General features: G+C 39.1%; 1 protein-coding gene across 2 annotated transcripts in view; it reads left to right on the forward strand.

Moving 5' to 3' along the window:
• Positions 1-20,881, forward strand: part of kcnh8 (potassium voltage-gated channel, subfamily H (eag-related), member 8) — a 79,504-nt gene that overhangs the window by 26,885 nt on the left and 31,738 nt on the right. For both annotated transcript variants that reach the window (XM_079590051.1, XM_079590052.1), the window contains exons 5-9: positions 3,007-3,137; positions 3,235-3,469; positions 5,330-5,487; positions 15,789-15,993; positions 19,675-19,890. In XM_079590051.1, coding sequence (XP_079446177.1) covers positions 3,007-3,137; positions 3,235-3,469; positions 5,330-5,487; positions 15,789-15,993; positions 19,675-19,890 — 945 coding nt within the window. The remainder of the gene's footprint in view (positions 1-3,006; positions 3,138-3,234; positions 3,470-5,329; positions 5,488-15,788; positions 15,994-19,674; positions 19,891-20,881) is intronic.

Genomic DNA, 20,881 nt, shown 5'->3' on the forward strand with positions numbered 1-20,881 from the left:
CATTTAAATTTACACAACACATTGACTGATAGGCTAGAGACACAGAGTAGACATAGTGACACATTAATAGATACATAGATATAAATATATATAGACCGCTAGATTAATAGATAGATAGATACATAGATAGATTAAAGGGATAGAAATGTCAACATCAGACCCATCAACATCATCAACATCAACACCAGTAGAAACACAGGACAGTTTATGGGAACTTTTTGATACTCGTATCCATCAAACCCAGATGATACACAATGCTACAGCTGATGCCACAGTGGAAGTGAAAAAATACATCAACTATGCGTATTTGTCCAGAACTCATGATCCACTAACTTACTGGAAAGAGAGAGCAGTAGGCTAATGTTTCCTCTATGTCATGGCTAAAAAATATCTTTGCATTCCAGCAACAAGTGTCCCTTGTGAGAGGATTTTTTCAAAGGCTGGACAAATTATCTGTAAAAAAAGAAGTAGGCTAGTCCTTCCACAGCAGAGAAATTAATATTTTTGAATAAAAATATCTAAAAAAGTGAGACATTGTGGCTTGATTTATTTTATTAATATTCATTTTGCAGGACCAAAATAACATTATGCACAGTGATGAGCCTATATGTTACAAGATTCACATATTAGAAAAGTACAATAATAAAAAAACAACAACAATTTTAATGGCTCGTCAAGGTTGTTTCAGATCAACACCTGCAAGTGACCACTAGGTGTCACCGTGGAGACGGGTGTCGGATTGATTCGAAGCCTCGAAACAATATGGACCATTTGGTTCAACTGTTTCATTGCTTCACGAAGCCTCGATCTGCCCATCACTACCATTTTTCAGAGTCTTACTTTATTTCAAGTATTGTTGTAATACAAGCTCAAGTCAATGTAATTGTCACGTTTATCATGGACTTTCTGTTTGTTTTCTTCATCATCATTAGTTCATTTTCATCACCTGTCTAGTTAATCAGTTAATCATCCTTCATTGTCATCACCTGTTGTACCCTCGTCATCCTCTGTGTATTTAAGTTCCTGTCTTTCACCTTTCAGTTGTCGGTCAATGTTTGTTTATGTTACTGTGTTTGAGTGTTACCCTTCAGCCTGTACCAGCTTTTTGTAAGTTTATTCTAGTAAAAGTTTGATTTGGAGTATTGTACCCGTCTGCCTGTCTTCATCCGCACCATACCCGTGACAGATTGACCGACCAAAAATGGATCTAGCAGCAGCTTTGGGGAGTCTCCAGCCAAAAAGGCGGCCACGCCTAATTCTGGTTCCCAGGATGGCCGCCTTCACGCTTCTTTCTGTTCCTGAGATCCCGTCTGCTGATCCTGCACCGCTGGTCCCGTCCAGCCCAGAGCTTCCTGCACCGCTGGTCCCGTCCAGCCCAGAGCTTCCTGCACCGCTGGTCCCGTCCAGCCCAGAGCTTCCTGCACCGCTGGTCCCGTCCAGCCCAGAGCTTCCTGCACCGCTGGTCCCGTCCAGCCCAGAGCTTCCTGCACCGCTGGTCCCGTCCAGCCCAGAGCTTCCTGCACCGCTGGTCCCGTCCAGCCCAGAGCTTCCTGCACCGCTGGTCCCGTCCAGCCCAGAGCTTCCTGCACCGCTGGTCCCGTCCAGCCCAGAGCTTCCTGCACCGCTGGTCCCGTCCAGCCCAGAGCTTCCTGCACCGCTGGTCCCGTCCAGCCCAGAGCTTCCTGCACCGCTGGTCCCGTCCAGCCCAGAGCTTCCTGCACCGCTGGTCCCGTCCAGCCCAGAGCTTCCTGCACCGCTGGTCCCGTCCAGCCCAGAGCTTCCTGCACCGCTGGTCCCGTCCAGCCCAGAGCCTTCGCCGCTGGTCCCGTCCAGCCCAGAGCCTTCGCCGCTGGTCCCGTCCAGCCCAGGACCGCCTTTGCCGCTGGCCCCGGTCAGCTCAGAGCCCTCTTCGCCGCTGGTCCAGTCCAGTGCTGACCTCCCCAAGAAAATTTTGGGGGGGGGCAATAAGTCCTCTGAGGGGATCGTGGAGGCCCTTCCGACACGGTTCCCATGGCCACCCGAAGGGTCCACACCGCCATGGTCGCCCAAAGGGTCCACACCGCCATGGTCGCCCGAAGGGTCCACACCGCCATGGCCGTCCGAAGGGTCCACACCGCCATGGCCGCCCGAAGGGTCCTGGCCGCCTGCACGTCCTGCTCCGCCCTGGCCGCCTGCACGTCCTGCTCCGCCCTGGCCGCCTGCACGTCCTGCTCCGCCCTGGCCGCCTGCACGTCCTGCTCCGCCCTGGCCGCCTGCACGTCCTGCTCCGCCCTGGCCGCCTGCACGTCCTGCTCCGCCCTGGCCGCCAGAAAGGCCTGCTCCGCCCTGGAGGCTTCCTGCTCCAGATCGGCCACCCCTTCATCAGCCTCCAGGGCGCCCACCCCCCCACCCCTTTGTTGTTCTACGGCGCGAGGTCGCGCCTTGTTGAAGGGGGGGCGTTATGTCACGTTTATCATGGACTTTCTGTTTGTTTTCTTCATCATCATTAGTTCATTTTCATCACCTGTCTAGTTAATCAGTTAATCATCCTTCATTGTCATCACCTGTTGTACCCTCGTCATCCTCTGTGTATTTAAGTTCCTGTCTTTCACCTTTCAGTTGTCGGTCAATGTTTGTTTATGTTACTGTGTTTGAGTGTTACCCTTCAGCCTGTACCAGCTTTTTGTAAGTTTATTCTAGTAAAAGTTTGATTTGGAGTATTGTACCCGTCTGCCTGTCTTCATCCGCACCATACCCGTGACAGTAATACTACCATGTTTGAGTTGTTCATGTAGTAATACTTTTTATTAAAAAAAATATGATTTTATTTTATTTTAAAAAGTAAAAAGAAATGAAAAAACATTATAAAAACCTCAGTACCACAGGAATTTTTCTAGAAAGATGTATTGTGTTCTTTGTTTTTATGTATTAATGGAATTTATTTTGTGCAGCTTTTGTTTTTATTTTTTGATGGATTGTATCCCCATTGCCCTTGACTTTCATAACAACAGTCCAACCTTTTCTCAGAGTGTCGCCGCGAGCAGGTCAAGGGAGGTTCTCCGTTTGGCTCCACTCGACTGCGATCTAGCACAGTTCTGTACCACATTTCAGGACACCTGCACAACCGTCAGAAACAGAGTAAAATCAAACTTAACAAGGTGAGACCATTCAAATACTGTTGACATAGAAAGATACAGGAACGAAAAGATAAATCAGAACCAGTTTCTCTACCATAATTGTTCTCTCTCTGTCTAGAATGTGTTTGGTGATCCACCGGCTCTCCCTGAATATAAGGTCGCTGATGCCAAGAAGTCCAAGTTCATTCTTCTCCACTTCAGCACCTTCAAAGCTGGCTGGGATTGGCTAATACTACTGGCTACATTCTATGTCGCCGTGACTGTGCCGTACAACGTTTGTTTTATTGGTGATCAAGACTTGACACGTAGCACCACCGTCACTGACATTGCCGTTGAGATTCTCTTCATCATTGGTAAGAGAATCCAATTTTGATCTTCGACATAATATATTTAGTTTGTCAATTATATGGTATATTTTTCATTGCTAGCATGATTATGATTTATGAGATTATTTTTGCTCAATCACATCTATATCTTTACACATGATTATAATCAGGGGTGCACATAACTGGTACGCAGGTACGCATGCGCGACAAAAATCAGGAATGCGTAATGCCACTTGTGTTACTACGCGCCTTTGCGTACTTTAAGGGTAACTGCCGCCAAAATGCAACATAGGCAGTGTTAATTTAATTTTTTCACGTTTTAAATGACGACCACGTCAACGAATAAAAACTAGACGGAAATTAGGGAGGGACGATTGGGGAAGAGATCCAGTCAGAACTGATTTGCGTTGTGGTAGATGCGCACATTTTAATTGTAACGTGCTGATCTACCCGGCGCACACGAGTTGGCATGCGCTTGATGCATGTCTCAAATCGTTAAAAAACGCCTGGGATAAACAGAAGAGCAGACATGGATAGATCTGAATAAGAGAGACGACGCGAAAGAGAGCTTTATTCGGTATGCTTTTCTTTGCGAACACACACACACACACGCGCGCGCGACCCGAACCGTGCAGTCCTGCACATAGACAGCGCGCTGCGCGCAAGGACTGAATTGAGCTCTCTTTCGCATCTGAATGGACAAATACACACAACATTGTGTCTAAATGTCATTTTTGGAGAGCATTCACGTAAACACAGTCGGTTATGTCTTTACCGTACAGTGCATCAGTGCAATTGGATCTGCATTCTGCACACTTGGTCTTAAAGTGACAGTGTGTAATAAACCTAATGCCTTCTGTACACTTAATATTGATCAAATAACAAAATAAAAAGAGAAAATTCACTGCTGTTTAATATCTTTAATAAGGATTAATTAGATTTAATTTATACAAATAAATATATCTGAACAATCAAATAATACTTTAAATAAATCTTTTCCAAAGGTGTTTTCTATCATTTTAGGTCGTTTTTTTTTTTTCACGCTGATGTAAATTTAAGTGTTAGTTTTTTTAATTAGTTTGGTTTTAGTTAGTTATTTTATGCTATAAAAACGGGAATGTGACGTCATGATTGACAGCTGTGGCCACGCTACATTATGGGGTGAGTACCAAACACCATCTCCTGGTACTCACCTGAGTAACTCACTGAAAAAGTTATGTGCACCCCTGATTATAATCTTTAAATCAGGCTCTAGGACATTTTCCATTAACCCTCTGAGGTACGACATTGCCACAGGGCAGCATATCATTCAGTTTCCTGCTATTCAGAAAGAAATTAATTGGAATTAAAAGGGCCGTTTTTACAGAAACAAAAAAATTACTTTTTTAAAGACATCCGCCATTTGAGTTTCTCTCCATGATTGATGGAGAAGGAACACGCATGCTTCCTCAAATTATGCTATTTTTTATTTTTCTTGCATATTTGTTAGGTAAATAGATGTTTTTGTTCAAAGATTGTTCACAATTTTTGAACAACATAAGATGTAAAGGATGTTGATTCCATATGGTTTAAAAGTTAAACGCATGCATTATGTTATTGATTTGAGTTTAAAACAATAATATTATAGGCCTACATGCATTTTTTTCCCTGAGGTTGGCTTTGTGACCCTAATAAGGCCTCTATTTAAAACGCGTTGTGTTCAGATTTGTTGACACCACATTCATTTTTCATTTTTCTGTTGTTAGTCTGTGATAACTCTCCACTTGATATATAGCTGTCAGAAAAGCATTTTTGCTGTTATAAATGCTTCAATGGACACACTGTCGTTCATTGATATTATGCTGATGGTGTATTTTTTAAAGACGCTGACTCTGTCTGTCGCTTTAGACATCGTGTTCAGTTTCCGCACCACGTACGTGAGTAAGTCGGGGCAGGTGATCTTCGATGCGCGGCAGATCTGCATCCATTACATGACCACCTGGTTTATCATCGACCTGGTTGCTGCTCTGCCCTTTGATCTCCTTTACGCTTTCAAAGTCAGCGTGGTGAGTAATGCATATATTATGCATATATTACAAAAATTATAATGAATCTATCGAGGGAGAAATCTGTGGGAAGAGTTTTGCACAGTTTTCAAATGCATTTTGAATTTACAACTTTTACATGATTTTTGGGGGGAAAAGCAGGCATAACAGAGAATATGTGCCAGCATAAAACTCTGCAGAGTTGTCACTTGCGTGTTTTTTACAAATGTATTATTATTGAATATTATGGCTATTGAACTAATTTGATAATGCTTTGACCCAGCTAGCACAACTATGTTGTGGGCATTTTTATATAAAGAAAACATTTTGATGAATTAAACTTACTTCCATAAATATAAATAAGCGCAATATACCAGCATTCTAGAGTTGTCACGGTGGTGATTGCAGCTAGAGAGTAGTTTAGGCAGCATCTAATTGCACCAGACACTTTTATTAACTCTTCAAACAAAATAACAAACATACAGGAGAACGCTGGGGATCGTAAAATAATTATACACTGAAGCAACACTAGAGATAAGAACAGACAAAGAACATTTCCAAATGAGGGCTATATATACAGAGTAACTAAGAAAGAAACAAAAAGCACAGATGAGGACTAATTGATCAACTATTGAATTAATTGAATTGAAAGCCTTTATTGTCATTGTGTTTGCATACAATGAAATTAGAAACACTACTCCTGACTCGCGTTTACAAGACAAACTTATAAGGAAGCAATAAGGTACGAGAGGCTGTGCTGTATTGTGAATAAGTCACGGCTGAAGGGCGTTGTTAGGCACGATGCGAAGCGGAAGCCGAAAAATATGTATCTGGAACTTTCATAAAGTAAAATCACTAAAAGCCTTCCTTCCGCTGGAAAAAATTGTCCCTGACCGTAAACAGCAACAGAAGTTACATACATTATTTCGCCAATAGATGGCGGCAAAGACTGTCTTCATGAGTGAGTCAGTCAGTAGAGAAGACTTTTACATTGAAATGAATCAAACTTGTGATCTTGGAGAAGGAAGACGCAACTGAACTGACAGATGACTACGGGAAAACCCCCTTAACTGTTAAAAGGACAAGATATCGCAGTGGGCATTCAAATGGATTTGTTTATTATGAATAAAAGACTTACCTGAAGGAAAATGCTGTCTACTGTAAAATGCAGGTAACACTCGCTTACTCAATCTCTCACAATACTCTACTATTGTGTAGTGATACATAGAACCGTTTGGTGAAGTGGTCATAGCCGTGTTTTATCGTGAATAAAACACAGCCATTGACCAATCAGAATCATGGATTGGAACTAACCGTTTTATAACCACCAACAATAAATAAGACACTTACAATTTTCCAAATATATACAGAATTCACGTGATGATATTTCACATTGACATACTTTGCCTTTAGTGCATTTTTGAATTTAGAGTCCGGATGGCAACTGGAAAGAAACTGTCATGTAACCGTTTGGTTCTTGTTCTTAAGGACCTGTACCGTCTGCCTGATGGCAAAAGATTAAACAGGTGATGTCCTGGATGTGATGTGTCCTTCTTCTTCTTCTTCTTCTTTGTGCTTATTTGGCGGTTCGCATTCTTAAAAAGAGCATTACCGCCATCTACTGTGGGTAATAGATCAGAGACAAGATACACTACTAGATCACCACTACCAGACCAATCAGGACTCGTGCTTTCAATGTTGCTGCGTGTTCAGCTCCTCCATCTACGGCAAAAGTCCATCTCATCCAGAGAGGGATGCTGTTACAAACAAAAAACAAACAAAAAATTTTTTTTATAGTAGTATAATATTTTTAACTGTATAAAACAAATTGTATACATTTATAACCCTTCTATATTCTGTGGATCAAATTGGTTCTTCTTAAAAACTTTATTATTACCCTACCCCCTTCTACTGAATTTAAAAATTATCCTTAATGTTAATTGCTGATTACCTTCCATCTGCAGTTCTTCTCTTAGCTTACTTCTTTCTTCTAAATATTTATTACACTTAATTAGTACATGCTCCACTGTTTCTCTTATTCCACACCATTCACACAAACCTGTATGATGTTTCCCTATTATTTCCATTGTTGAATTAAGTCCTGTATGTCCCAATCTTAATCTAGAAATGATACAGTCTTTCTTCCTTCTTTCACTTGACTTCCTTCCTCTACCTACCACTGGTTGTATTGAATGTAAATGTCTACCCTTTTCTTCATTATCCCAATACATTTGCCAATTATTATTTATCTCCCTTTTAATTATTGATTTGATTTCTAATTTGCTATATTTAATTTCCATATCTATAGTTTCCTTTGCCAAAGCCTGTTTTGCTTGTCTGCTGCTTCATTTCCTGCTACTCCAGTATGTGCCGGAACCCATAAAAACTGAACTATCTTATTTTCCTGTTGCATTATGAACAATATCTGTAGGATTTCCAAAACAATATCTTGTCTAGTATCTGATTTCTGAGCTTCCAGGCACATCAAGGCCGAACTTGAATCTGAGCATATTAGAGTTTTACTTAACCCCATTTCATTTATTTTATTAATTGCTACCATAATTGCTATTAACTCTCCTGTAAACACAGATACATGATCTGATATTCTTTCCCCTCTCGCCACTTTCAATCTGGGTATTATATACGCTACCCCCACCTGTTCCTTTTGTGGATCCTTAGACGCATCTGTAAAAACATGTACATATTGTTCATAGTGATGTGTCCTTGATAATGTTTTTGGCCCTTAAGAGATAGTGGGGCTGGTTTCGCGCTACGCCTCCTGAAGACAAGAATGAGCTCTTTTGTTTTTGAGGTATTCAAAGACAAGTTGTTAGCAGAGCACCACACCACTAGTTTCTGGACTTCATCTCTGTAGGCTGATACATCATCTCCCGAGATGAGTCCAATCACTGTAGTATCGTCAGCGAATTTGATTATTTTGTTGGTAGAATTAATGGGAGTGCAGTTATAGGTGTACAAGGAGAGTAGAGGGCTCAGTACACAGCCTTGTGGAGAGCCGGTGCCTTGTCCAGAGAGGTGAGGGCCAAGCTTAACAGTTTTTGGGGGCGGTTTGTGAGGAAGTCCTTTATCCAGGTGCAGATGGAAGAAGAGAGGCCCAGTTCAGTCAATTTGCTGACTACAATGCCTGGGATAATTGTATTGAATGCTGAACTGTAGTCTATGAAGAGCATTCTTACATAGGTTCCCTTCTGCTCAAGAGGGTTGAGTGCCATGTGGAGGGCAATGTTGATAGCATCCTCTACAGACCTGTTTGCTCTAAATGCAAATTGCTATGTGTCAAAGTTGGGGGGAAGGCTGGATTTGATGTACTGTGTAACCAATCTCTCAAAGCACTTCATGATTATTGGTGTTAGTGCAACCAGTCTATAGTCGTTCAAATAGTTGGTGGATGCTTTTTTAGGAACCGGGATGATGGTAGCAGGTTTTAAACAGGGTGGGATGATGGCTGATGTCTTGCGAGTAACCATGACAAAAAAATTAAAGTGGGAACATAGGTAACAGAGGCACACAGAAAAAAAGAAAATGAAAACATAAACCTTACAAGAGTAGGGGTGCACCGGATCGCAGTTGATTCGCATTTCTTTGTGCTTGAACAGACACATACACATCAAAATACCCGTCTCTGCAAGTATTCTCTCGGTTATGTCTTAAGTGAATGTAAACAGTAGAGAAAGAAACTGGATGTCTGTCAGTATATTCGGTCCGTGTATTTGGTCTTAAAGTGACAGCAGCCTAATATTCCTGCTGCTGTCTGTGCCATTAATGTTAAAGCTGCAGTCGGCAGGTCTGGCAGATTGAGTGGACTTAGCCAAAGTTTTGAATGTTTACAACTCTCATGCCCCTCCCCCACTACCACCGAGCACCCTCCCATCGAGTTTGTGCACCAGGTGGAGGTACAAGCGCGGGTTTTTTCTAAAACTGGCTGATTTATGTTGTTCTGTCGGAGCATAGCTTCGGTTTCAGTGAATATGATCAAAAAAATCTTGCCGACGGCAGCTTTAATGAATCAACAAAATACAGCTTTGACAAAGATGAATCTATATTTAATTTCTACAGTGAACACAATAGTGTTATTTTACATTTAGGCCTAATTATTACATTTCTGTACCTGAATACTACTGTTAGACTTTGTAACTATGCTTGTAATTGTGTATTTGTTCTTATTTTATTACTGACTGTTTACTTGTCTTGAGTAATCTTTGAACTTTATTAGTTAGGCTAGTAGTTTTTGCTGTGGCATCGAAGTAGTTAAAATTAGCTTTAAGTAATGGCAGTTACATTTGCCCTACGGGTGGGGGAAAAAATCGATTCTTAGATGCATTGCGATGCGGACGTGGACGATTCTGAATAATAACGATAATAACGTAATATTGACGGAACGCAAAAGACAGAACTCTGAAGCGTGCAAGTGCAGTGTCCGGACTGTCTGTGGCGTGCACATAATTGAGAGAGACGCAATGGCTGAGCGGAAAATTCAAACACCCTCCTCGCTAAAAGCTGACGTGTGGACATATTTTGGCTTCTTTGAAGTTCAAGGGGGAAAGGAGCTGGACAAGAGCCACACTATATGTAAGCTGTGCAGAAATAAACTAAAATATTTCAAAAACACTACAAACATGAGAAGCCATATGACACGTTTCCACCCAGAGGAGGAAAAGCACTCGGCTGTACCGGTCGTTGCTGCCAAACAGAGGACCATCGAGCAAACAATATTGTCAAAGCTTCCACCCGGCTCGGAAAGCTGCTTGTTCAGGCACACATTTATTTTCCTGTTGGTTCTTTACAATGTTAATCAAATATAATTTTCATAAATTTTTTATGGGTCATTACTTGGTACTTTTAAAGCAAAGTTTATAGTCACACACACACACACAAAAAAGATTCAGATAATCGATAATCGCTTTAGCATCGAATCGCAGCCCTCTGAATCGTAATCGAATCGAATCGTGAGGTGCCTAGAGATTCCCACCCCTAATACCAACCCTCCCTCACATTTTGTTTTCCAAAAAATTATCTGATCTGTGGTTTTGGGCGTTAAAATCCCAGGCTGAAAATGGGCTGACTTCTACCAAAAGGCAATGCTGTGAAAACGTCTTGTACCTACTAGGATAAGCATTCCTGTAGCTCAAACAGTAGGTCAGGATTTTTCAAGAAAGCATGAACTGATAAAACGTATGCCTTGAATGCAATGTAAACTAGATAAACATGTCTGCCGAATATGTAAATGTATAAGAGTTTAGTACTCAGTGCATTTCACCGTGGTGAAATCCATTTATTGTAGAAGAGCTTCCTCCAATTAAAAGCAAAAGATGCTAGATTCCATCTGGACTGGTCTAGCTTGAACAGTCATGACTTTTGACTTCCAGACATTCTTTTTTTTTAGCCCCTCCGGCACTGTGTTGAGCTCAATGATTTGTTTTGTTCTTCCTTAAGTGTAAAACAAAATATTGAGCAGCGGCACTCAGGGTGACCCTGAGTTGGTGGACCATGAAGTCCTTTTGATAACATACTGTAATGGATGTAGATCTTTTAATGATTGATCATGGGTTCACAGGGCCTTGAATTTCATTTTGGAAAATGGGGGGTGGGAAATCCCCCCCCTAGGTGATTCTTATGGGGGGGGGTTGGGGGTATTTGAGGGGGGAGTTTAAACTTTTTTTTTTTTAAATTACATTTATATCTACATTTATGTATTTTTACAATGGGGTAATTTTGTTCTTAAGAATTAACACAACACAAGGAAGCTTGATTTCATTCATTGAATTCAATTGAAAAAAGTAGCACAAATAAATACAATGAAATAAAGATACCAATAAAGAGAAAAGATTTTGCTTAGGTCTAACACTAGTATTCAGAATACTGAGTAAGTAATCAAAATGTAAAATAACACTGGGTAGTATTCCTGATTCCTTAAAATTAAAGCTATCTTTTGTTTTTTTGAAAATCACAAAATGAGTGACAGACACTATGGCAGCTGTCACTGTAAGAGCTAGTCCACGAATCCTGTTTTCATTATACTGTCACATGCGTTTTATGCTTATTTAATATATAACCGACCGTGTTTAGAGGATACTCGTCAAGACCGAAACTGTTAAAGTGATATAATCCACGAAAAATCACTTTTGTTACCCGCGAGCTGTTTGCGAGGCGGCTTTACTCTATGTATGTGTGCAGAGAAAAACCATCTCTCAGACAGCGCGCGAGTACCAAATAGTTTATCGCTTGAATGTTTAAACTGGTAAGACTTAAAAAGACGTGCAAATGGTCAACTTTAGTTACTCACAAATTCAATGCAATGCTGGCCTGAATATCCAAGTGACAATTCCGTCATGTCCCGACTCCCGAAACGCGAGAGTGAAGGCTAGTACCTTGAGCAACCCATTTTGAGAGACGCAGCACCGCTGAATCACTACGCTAGTTGTGAAATTGCGTCTCGCAGACAGTTTTAAAATGACTGACTTGATTGTATAATCTGTGTGGATTAATTTACTAATACAATCTACATGCTAAAGTGAATCAATGTTTGCGAGAATTTCCCGCATTATAAGTGGGAGATCTGCGGGAATGATTAAAATGATGCGTGATACCCGCAATCCCGCGCCAAAATTCGAGCCCTGGTTCAGGTACAATTAAAGATGTATTACAGGCTCAGAAATGGGTTAACACTGCCTCTGATGACTCCAATACAAAATCAAGGGTCACACGCTCCTGGTTTTAATTCACAGAAAAAGCTAGTCAGCTTTTCTGGCCAATCCAGACTGGCAGAATCGATCAGTACCACTTGGACACACACACACACATACAGTGATGACACATGCAGTAATGAAACCCTGCATCCCTCTGTACGGCGAAACACAACGAAAGAGTGCTTGAAATCCACTGAGGCTTATTAAGAGGAGAGTGAAATGCAGTGGACTCTACTTAAGTGCCACTGTAATACAGACCTTGTTGTCTCCGAGATGTTCCCTTAAATCTACTCCAATTACAGATTGCACCTCTGCTCCTCTGGTATCCCTTCACATCTGCCCTTCAGCTGCACTACACACACACACACACACAGATGCAACAAACATGCACACAGACATGAACCCACAAAAAGACATCAGAAGTGAAGAATGATTTTAATTTTTTCCACTGACCTCTGTTTTCCTCTCTGATTTTGATTTCCTTTTCCTATTTGATTTCTTTTTCCTGTCCCAGACATTTTCTGTTTTTTTGGTTTCCCTTTTCCTGTCTTGGCCAATTTTCATTAGTTTCCTCTACTTTCCTCTTATTTCATTTCCTTTTCCTATCCTGGCCACTTTTCATTATTTTTCTTTTTCTTTTGACTCCACTCCACTCCTATCCTCTTCTTTTATTTTCCAATATCCTGGCCAATTTTTATGCTTTTCCTTTCTACTGCTTTCATTTTCATTTTCCTATCCTGGCCAATTCCCATTCTATTCCTTGTCCTTTTCCTTTCATCTCCTTTGTTCTTCATTCCTTTTCTATCCTGGCCATGTTCCATTCCGTTTCCTTCACTGTTTCGTTTTCGTTTACTCTTCTTTCCTATTCCTTTACATTTACATTTTTATTCTTATCCTTTACCATTTCCTCTTTCTTTCTTTTCCTAGTCAATTTCCATTTATTTCCTTTTCCTTTACTCTTCTTTCCTATTCATTTTCATTTATTCTTCTTTTCTCTTTCCTTTACCATTTCCTCCTCTTTTCTTTTCCTAATCAATTTCCTTTATCTTTTCTCTCTTTTCCTCATCTTTCCTTTTTCTTTTCATGTTCTTTTCCTTTTATGTTTTTCTTCTCCTACCCTTTCCGTTCCTTTCTTTTTGCTCTCTATCACTCCAATTTCTTTCCCAATTACTTCCCTTCCCTCTTAACCCACCTACACATTGTTAGCAGTATGAGTGATTTAGTTATTAATTCACACAGATGCATTACCACATAAAGCTCAGTATATGAGCCCCTACCGTGGCCTTACCTCCATTTTCACCCTCCTTTTCTAATTTTTAACCAACTGTTAAGTTCAGCCTTTTTGTTTCTCTAATGACATAAATGTTCATTGGTTTAGCTTCTGAGACCATGATCTCTTGATGTTTATTAATATTTGATTGTCAAGTGAAAGATTGTGGCCATTACAACGTGGATTATTATTTAATGCTGCAGGGATGTGAAAGGGTTGTTTCTCATAGGGATTGTCTGATTTTAATAAGAGAGGCTGTGATGAATATTGCTGGCTAGTTACTGCCTGAAGCTCTGGACAAACTGGTCTAATAGCAGTGTGTACGCGTCTGTTACTGACCTGGTAGTGTGCATGTGTGAAAGTTTGTGATCAGGTTAATACAGAGTGTTATTTTTATGTAGTCACAGTCCCACTGACTGAATATACATATAGTTATAGAATATATATGGGCTATTTAAAACTCTCTCACTGGCTCATTCACTTTAAACCTCCTTTAATACATAAAACATTACACATAAAAGAAATGTATCGAGGCCATTCTGCTGAATATATAGAATAACATGTCTGCAGGGTCTAACAGTTAGTTTTAGCATAAATATTTCAGTAACACTGTTTATTTGTACTGTGTAAATGAATGAGAAATTCTGATGAACTACTTGTACTTTAAAGTACTTCTTAAATTGCATGTTACTTGTACTTACATGTCATAGTTATTATTGTTGTAGTCATTAATATTAATAAGTATATAATATTAGTAAGTAATATAAGTAATCTGTGTAACAGGGACATCCAAATGGAAATGGGATGTTTTTTCTTGCATATTTGTGATATACTGTACAGTTAATCATATTTTATATTTTACATCATCTTTATGCAAGATCTTTATCACCAAAATGTGAAGATGTTGCGATTTTGTGCCCAATATTTTCATTTTAGTGTCACTGCATTGAGTAACCATCTGATGGTAAATCTTGCACTGATGTAATTGTAAACACTATAAAAACGTTGCAAGTTTTGATAGATTTTTCCTTTAGTTGACAGTTTGTGTGCATTTGATTTGCTCACTTACATCTTCTGTGGTCAGACTCTGTTTTTAGAATTTGAAACTATCAGAGGATTCCTGATGAATGTAGCTAGTGTTTTTAAAGTAGATAAAAACACTAAAATGAACACATAAAATGAAATGCATACCAGTCAAAAGTTTTAGGTCAACATTTAAAAGAAACTATTGTTTAGAAAGGAACTTACTACTCGAAAAATCCTGAAAATGTATCACAGTTTCCACAAAAATATTAAGTAGCACAAGAGTTTTCGACATTGATAATAATAAGAAATATTTCTGAATTCGGAAGGATCATGTGACACTGAAGACTGGAGTGGTGGCTGCTGAAAATTCAGCTTTTCCATCACAGGAACAAATTACATTTTAAAATATATAGAAAAGTTATAGTTATACTGTAATTGTATTTCAGAATAATATTACTGCTTTTACTATATTTTTGATCAAATAATTGCAGCCTTGGTGAGCATAAGCGACTTCTTCAAAAGCATTAAGTGGAAGGTAACTGTTTTATGTTATTTTTATTAACCTTAATGACACATTTGTCTTTTTTTTCTGACAGTATGACAGTGACGGAGAGCACAGTCATAGCTCCAGAGAACAGAAAGATAACGATTGTCATACTGAAAAACATATACTTATGCAGCCTATTTTGTTCTCAATTGTTTTGTATGTTTATACTCTTCATATCCCACAACTGCAGTCTATTTCTTGTGATTTATTGTCTTGTTTATTAGTGGGCGGTATATTTCCATTCACCTGAGAACATGCAGTTCTGCATGACTGAGACGGAGTGAAAAGAGAAAAGATGTTTTATACCACTATAATTGGCTTAAATGTCTCTGTCTAATGATGATCTCTTAAATATTTTAATCCAGCTGTCTCAGTGCTCTCATACCTGACTGCATGCTACACCATTATCCAAGACATCCGTGACCTCTAAACATCTGCTCGGAGATGTTCCTGTTAAACTGTTTTATTGTATGTTTCCCATCTGTATTTACTTTCTAAAAAGCACCATTGTATGAACATGCTTTTTTACTGTGGTTATACTATAATTATACTATACCATAGTACCACCACAGCACTTTTAAAGATTTATTGATTGAATCTAAGGACTTCTACCCCGTTGTCTTTTTTAATTAGGTTTTAACTGACTTTGGATGCACCACACTATATCTATCATTTAACAAGACAGGCACCTGCCCTTCTCAGCCCTCAAATGCACTTGCATGCAGAGCAAATCCTCGACAGTTAATGTGAGTTCCCCTTTCCCCTTTGCCAGGTGTCAGTGGTTCATCTGTTAAAGACCGTGCGTCTGCTGAGACTCCTGCGCCTGCTGCAGAAGATGGACCGTTACTCCCAGCACAGTACGGTGGTGCTGACCCTGCTCATGTCCATGTTTGCACTGCTGGCCCACTGGATGGCCTGCATCTGGTACATCATCGGCAAGAAGGAGGTGGAGAGCAACGCGGACACCTGGGATATAGGTGAGATATATATGTGAGAGAAAACCAACTTAGGCTCAATGGAAAACATGCTTCTACAGTACCTACATTTTTGCAAAACACAGAAAATGATCTATACATACGATTCACGGCTGTAAAACACCAACACCTTTCATTCCTATCCACACAAATAATGATTACAGGGGCATATTAATAAAGACCTATTTTCCCGTGGTTCCGTGCACAACACAAAAATATGACCTCAAAACACTTTTACCGTAGTGCATGATTTGTAATCTAGTACTTTTTGACATTTGCTTCTAGGGGTGGGCGATATGACCAAAATCTTTGTTTCACGGATAACTAAATATATCTTTTATTTTATTTTTGTAAATAAAAATAAGAACAAAGTAGTGATTTTCACCTGTTGTGGTGAAAATCAAGTTTTTAATGTTGTTTTTATGTATATGTGGTGTTTTTAATATGCTTTAAGACAAACCATGTGAAAATTCATGTCAACACCATTGCTAAGTATTTTCTCCTTAAGACATAGCCAACTATTTTTACGTGAATACTCCACATGACAGACACTGTTTTACATTATTGTGCGTGTATCTGACCATTCAAGCGCAATAAGACGGAAAAGAGAACTGGATTCGGGATCGCATGCTGTCTGAGAGGGGTGCTTTCTGTGTGTGCGTTTTGGGTGTGTGTCAGTCAGCGCGAGCACCAACCAACCACATGGAGTTTATTTTCACAGCTTATTGCACTCAACATCAAGCATGTCCCACTCTCTATTTTCTCATTCATGCATGTTTCTTTATCACTCTTATCTGTATATATCTTTAAGCAGAACTGTGCTACATGGATATATTTATACACCGTAAGACCGCCCAGCCCTATTTGTATTGCATAATCAGCTCCATATGTATGTATGGCTTTTCTGAAGTATTAAACTTGCTCAGTAGCTCACATGGAACAGCCATGCACTTGCGAGGTAGAGTGCTCTGGTACAAGTCCCATTAAACACCAGTCATGACACTAAATAAAGAGTTCAAATACTTGTAGAAGTCAGCTAAAATGGCATGGTTGCTTCAGTGGATGCCTTTTTATCTCATGTTGGCTTTTGTTTTGGTTAGGCCCAATGTAGTATTTAGTCAAGTTGGTTATTTTCAATCGAGCATTAATCTTTTAGCGTCACTCACAAAACATTTCTGAACTGCCGCAATATGTACAAATGAAGCGATACGTGTTTTTGTCCATACAATAAAAGTCAATAGGGTCCAAAACAACAATGTTCTCCACTGACTTTAATTATATGGACAAAAAACACTGAAACATTTTTTAAAACATCTTTTGCTTAATCATTAGAAAGATTTCAAATAAGTTTTAAACGACATGAGGGTGAGTAAAGGATGACAGAATTTTCATTTTGAGATTAACTATCACTTTAAGTTTTTAATTATTGAACCAAAGCAATCATGCAACAGTGTGTTAATTGATTTAACGCAGTCTGGCTCTCCAGTTTCATTTCAGTTTGTAATGGATTTGTTAAAGCTGCAATATGGACATAATATGAATGGATTTAATCTGATGCGTTCGGAGCAAGACAAGAGTGAGAGAGAGCGATGAAGACATCAAAAGAGAATGGAAAGCAGAATTTATAGTTACAGAAGAAGTGCGATAAGCCTGACACTGTTAGGTGGTGTTATGGACAGTGATAGTGGAGGAGAAAGATAGGAAGAATGCACCAGGGACAGCAAGCAGCCAAGTGAGTGAAAGAGTGAGCGAACGGCAAACAAACCAGTCACCCAGACGTCGTGCCGCGGGCCTCTCTCCATCTTGACTGCAGGAGGGGCTGTAATTAGGCCCAGTGTGCTTCTCTATAGTCCGTAATGACGGATCACTGTGAAAGTACCAGCGTTCACCGCCCGGTCCCCTATCAGTATTGATGGAAACTTGCTGCTTCCCCTCGGCATCCGACCACTGACCCCCAGGCCTGCTCTGATGGGCTGTTACTATAGCAACACTGGGCTGGAATCTCCTCTCTGGTACCCTGATTTAGATAGTGTGGTATGTGAGAGCTGATGGGTCGCTCCTTATCAGCAAACACAAGGATTGTTTTATAAAGAAGACAAACTCTGTTTGATGAATTGACTTGGTGTGAATTCCAAACAACTCCTGTTAGTGGAGAACTGTTTGGGGTCGCAAGATGTTCCTTCTGCTTTTCATGTAACCAGTTCATGTACGTAAGTCTGCCTTACAAAAATATACAAATGTGATAGTACCATGTTAAAATTACGTATCAGATTGAAATACTATGGTGTATAATGAATGTTATTCATGGTGTTTACATTGTACAGTACCTGTCAAAAGTTTGGAAACACTACAATGTACATCTGTACATGTGTTAATGCAGTTTTATGGACAATTGATAAGCCGCTTAATAATGAACCAAGACCCTGAAAACACTATTTTGCACTTTTCTTGAAGCATATATAGTTAAATCGCAACCTTTGCGATTTGAAAATCGCAGTAGCAACATCGCGATTTCTGTTTAATATTGGTATATCGTGTAGCCCTATACTAAACTGTATGTGTGTCTGTCATTCACTGAAACGTAAATTTCGCTGCCAAGTGACTTTGCACAACCCACCTTTTCCCCCTCTGCGACCCACAGTTTGAAAACCTCTGAGGTAAAGAATCTAAGTGCAGCAGTATAGTATTTTATTAACAAACAACTCAAAATGAAACACTCTGAACAGAACTGAAATCAGAACTGAACAACCGGGTTAAACACTACGGGAACTGACCAGGAACAGAAAGAAACACAGAGCTTAAATACACAGACAAACCAATCAACAAAATGAGTCACAGGTTTAAACGATAATCAAACAATGTGTAACCAAGGAAATTAACTGAAAACACAGGAAGCTTAACTAAACTAGTAAAAACCCACCCAAACATACAAAGAACACAGATTATGAAACAATGTTGAAAACAGTTGTGCTGCTCAATATATTTCTGTAAATTTCAAAAGAACAGCATTTATTTGAAATACAAATCTTTTGTAACATTACAAATGTCTTAAGTTTCGTTTCTGATCAATTTAACTCTTTCTTGCTTTATAAAAGTAATAATTCTTTCAACAACAAAAAAAATCATACTGACCTTAAACACTTTAGAATGGTAGTGTATGTATGCCCCAAAACCTGGCATTTCTGCCAATGAACTTTGCGGAAAGAGGTATTAAATATATATATATATATATATATATATATATATATATATATATATATCAATTCTCTATGTTCCAGTCACAGAGGATAACTTTCAATAAAAATCTTTTTAACTTGCATTTCAAACTGTTTCTTATACAAAGCCATCATATGTCTTATATGAAAATACCACACAAATTGTATGGACTACTTTAATTAATGGTTCTTTTATGATCCCTCTTTATTTGTTTGTTTTTGCCCTGAAACGGGTATGCTATTCGTTGTATGCTAAACAAAATAGCTATTTTTGTGTTCCACGCAAGTCATACGGGTAAATAATGACAGAATTTTTTTTTTTTAGATAAACCATTTCCTTTAGCTTATGTGTCAGTGCAGTGTGAGCTACTTTTCCACCATATGGACACATATGAAACTGATACACAAACACATTTTAGTGTGAGTTTAATTATATCTAAAGCTTTCTTCTTTGTCTCGCTCTCTTCAGGTTGGCTTCATGAGCTCGGGAAGCGGTTGGAGTCTCCATACGAGGAGGACATGGGAGCGGTCAACAGAACGCTGAGCAGTGGACCGTCTTTGCGGAGCATCTACATTGCAGCGCTGTACTTCACCCTCAGCAGCCTGACCAGCGTGGGCTTCGGAAACGTCTCTGCCAACACAGACGCAGAGAAGATCTTCTCCATCTGCACCATGCTTATCGGAGGTGTGTGTGTGTGTCTTTGCAGAAAGGTTGAAGTTTAGGAGATATTTTTAAATATATTTGGAGGTAGAATAAATTTGGATTATCATTAGGATCCAAAAAATGGAGGCTGTATGTCTGCTGCTTATTTAGAAACTAAATACGAGTTTGAATACATGTACAAGACAATAGAGAAATATTGAAAAAGGTTGTAGATATTAAGTATTAAAGTGTATATAAAATAAAATGTATAAAAGTGTATATTTACAAAAAGTAAATAAAAATGTCAATTAAAAATATACAATATTACACAACATACAACAACATCAATGTCTGCATAACCACATGCGTTTACATACTGTATGTTCGTCTGTCATTAGATACTGTAGGATGATATGAGGTCACGCCAGCTGTTCGCATTCAATATTCATGGCCTTTATATTGTAAATGTCACCATTTGCCATCGGGCAGTTCTGCTCCCTTCCCAAACATACAATAATACACAATTACACACCCTAACGTGTATGTACATATTCAGTCACCACCTGTGTTTTACCAGAGATCTTAGAGAGACAAGAGCCTCTAAAATAAATAAATAAATAGGTTTAATTTTTACAGAAATGGAAAGGATCCATGCTGATCACTTTCTCATCTACAGAACTCAATAACAAAAATTATTTTATATATTTTTATAAACCTTTTTTAAATCAAACTTGATTTATTTTATTTTATTTATCATGGACAATGAACATTAATTATTGTTTGCAAGCTGCATGATAATGTGTATATCAATTTTCACAGAAAACACCATGACTTCTTAGGTCATGTAGGGCTGTCACTAACGATTATTTTGGTAATCAAGTAATCGGTCGATTATTTTGACGATTAATCTGATATTTTTTGTGGTAATAAAAATAGACCTAAGCAAAGACCTAAGTATTTAAAATGACTTAAAACACATATACCAACTTCTGGCACTCTTTTACTCCATATCTTTGTTTATGTTGCGTGGTTT

Source organism: Phoxinus phoxinus (assembly GCF_949152265.1).
Source record: "Phoxinus phoxinus genome assembly, chromosome: 19".
Classification (NCBI taxonomy): domain Eukaryota; kingdom Metazoa; phylum Chordata; class Actinopteri; order Cypriniformes; family Leuciscidae; genus Phoxinus; species Phoxinus phoxinus.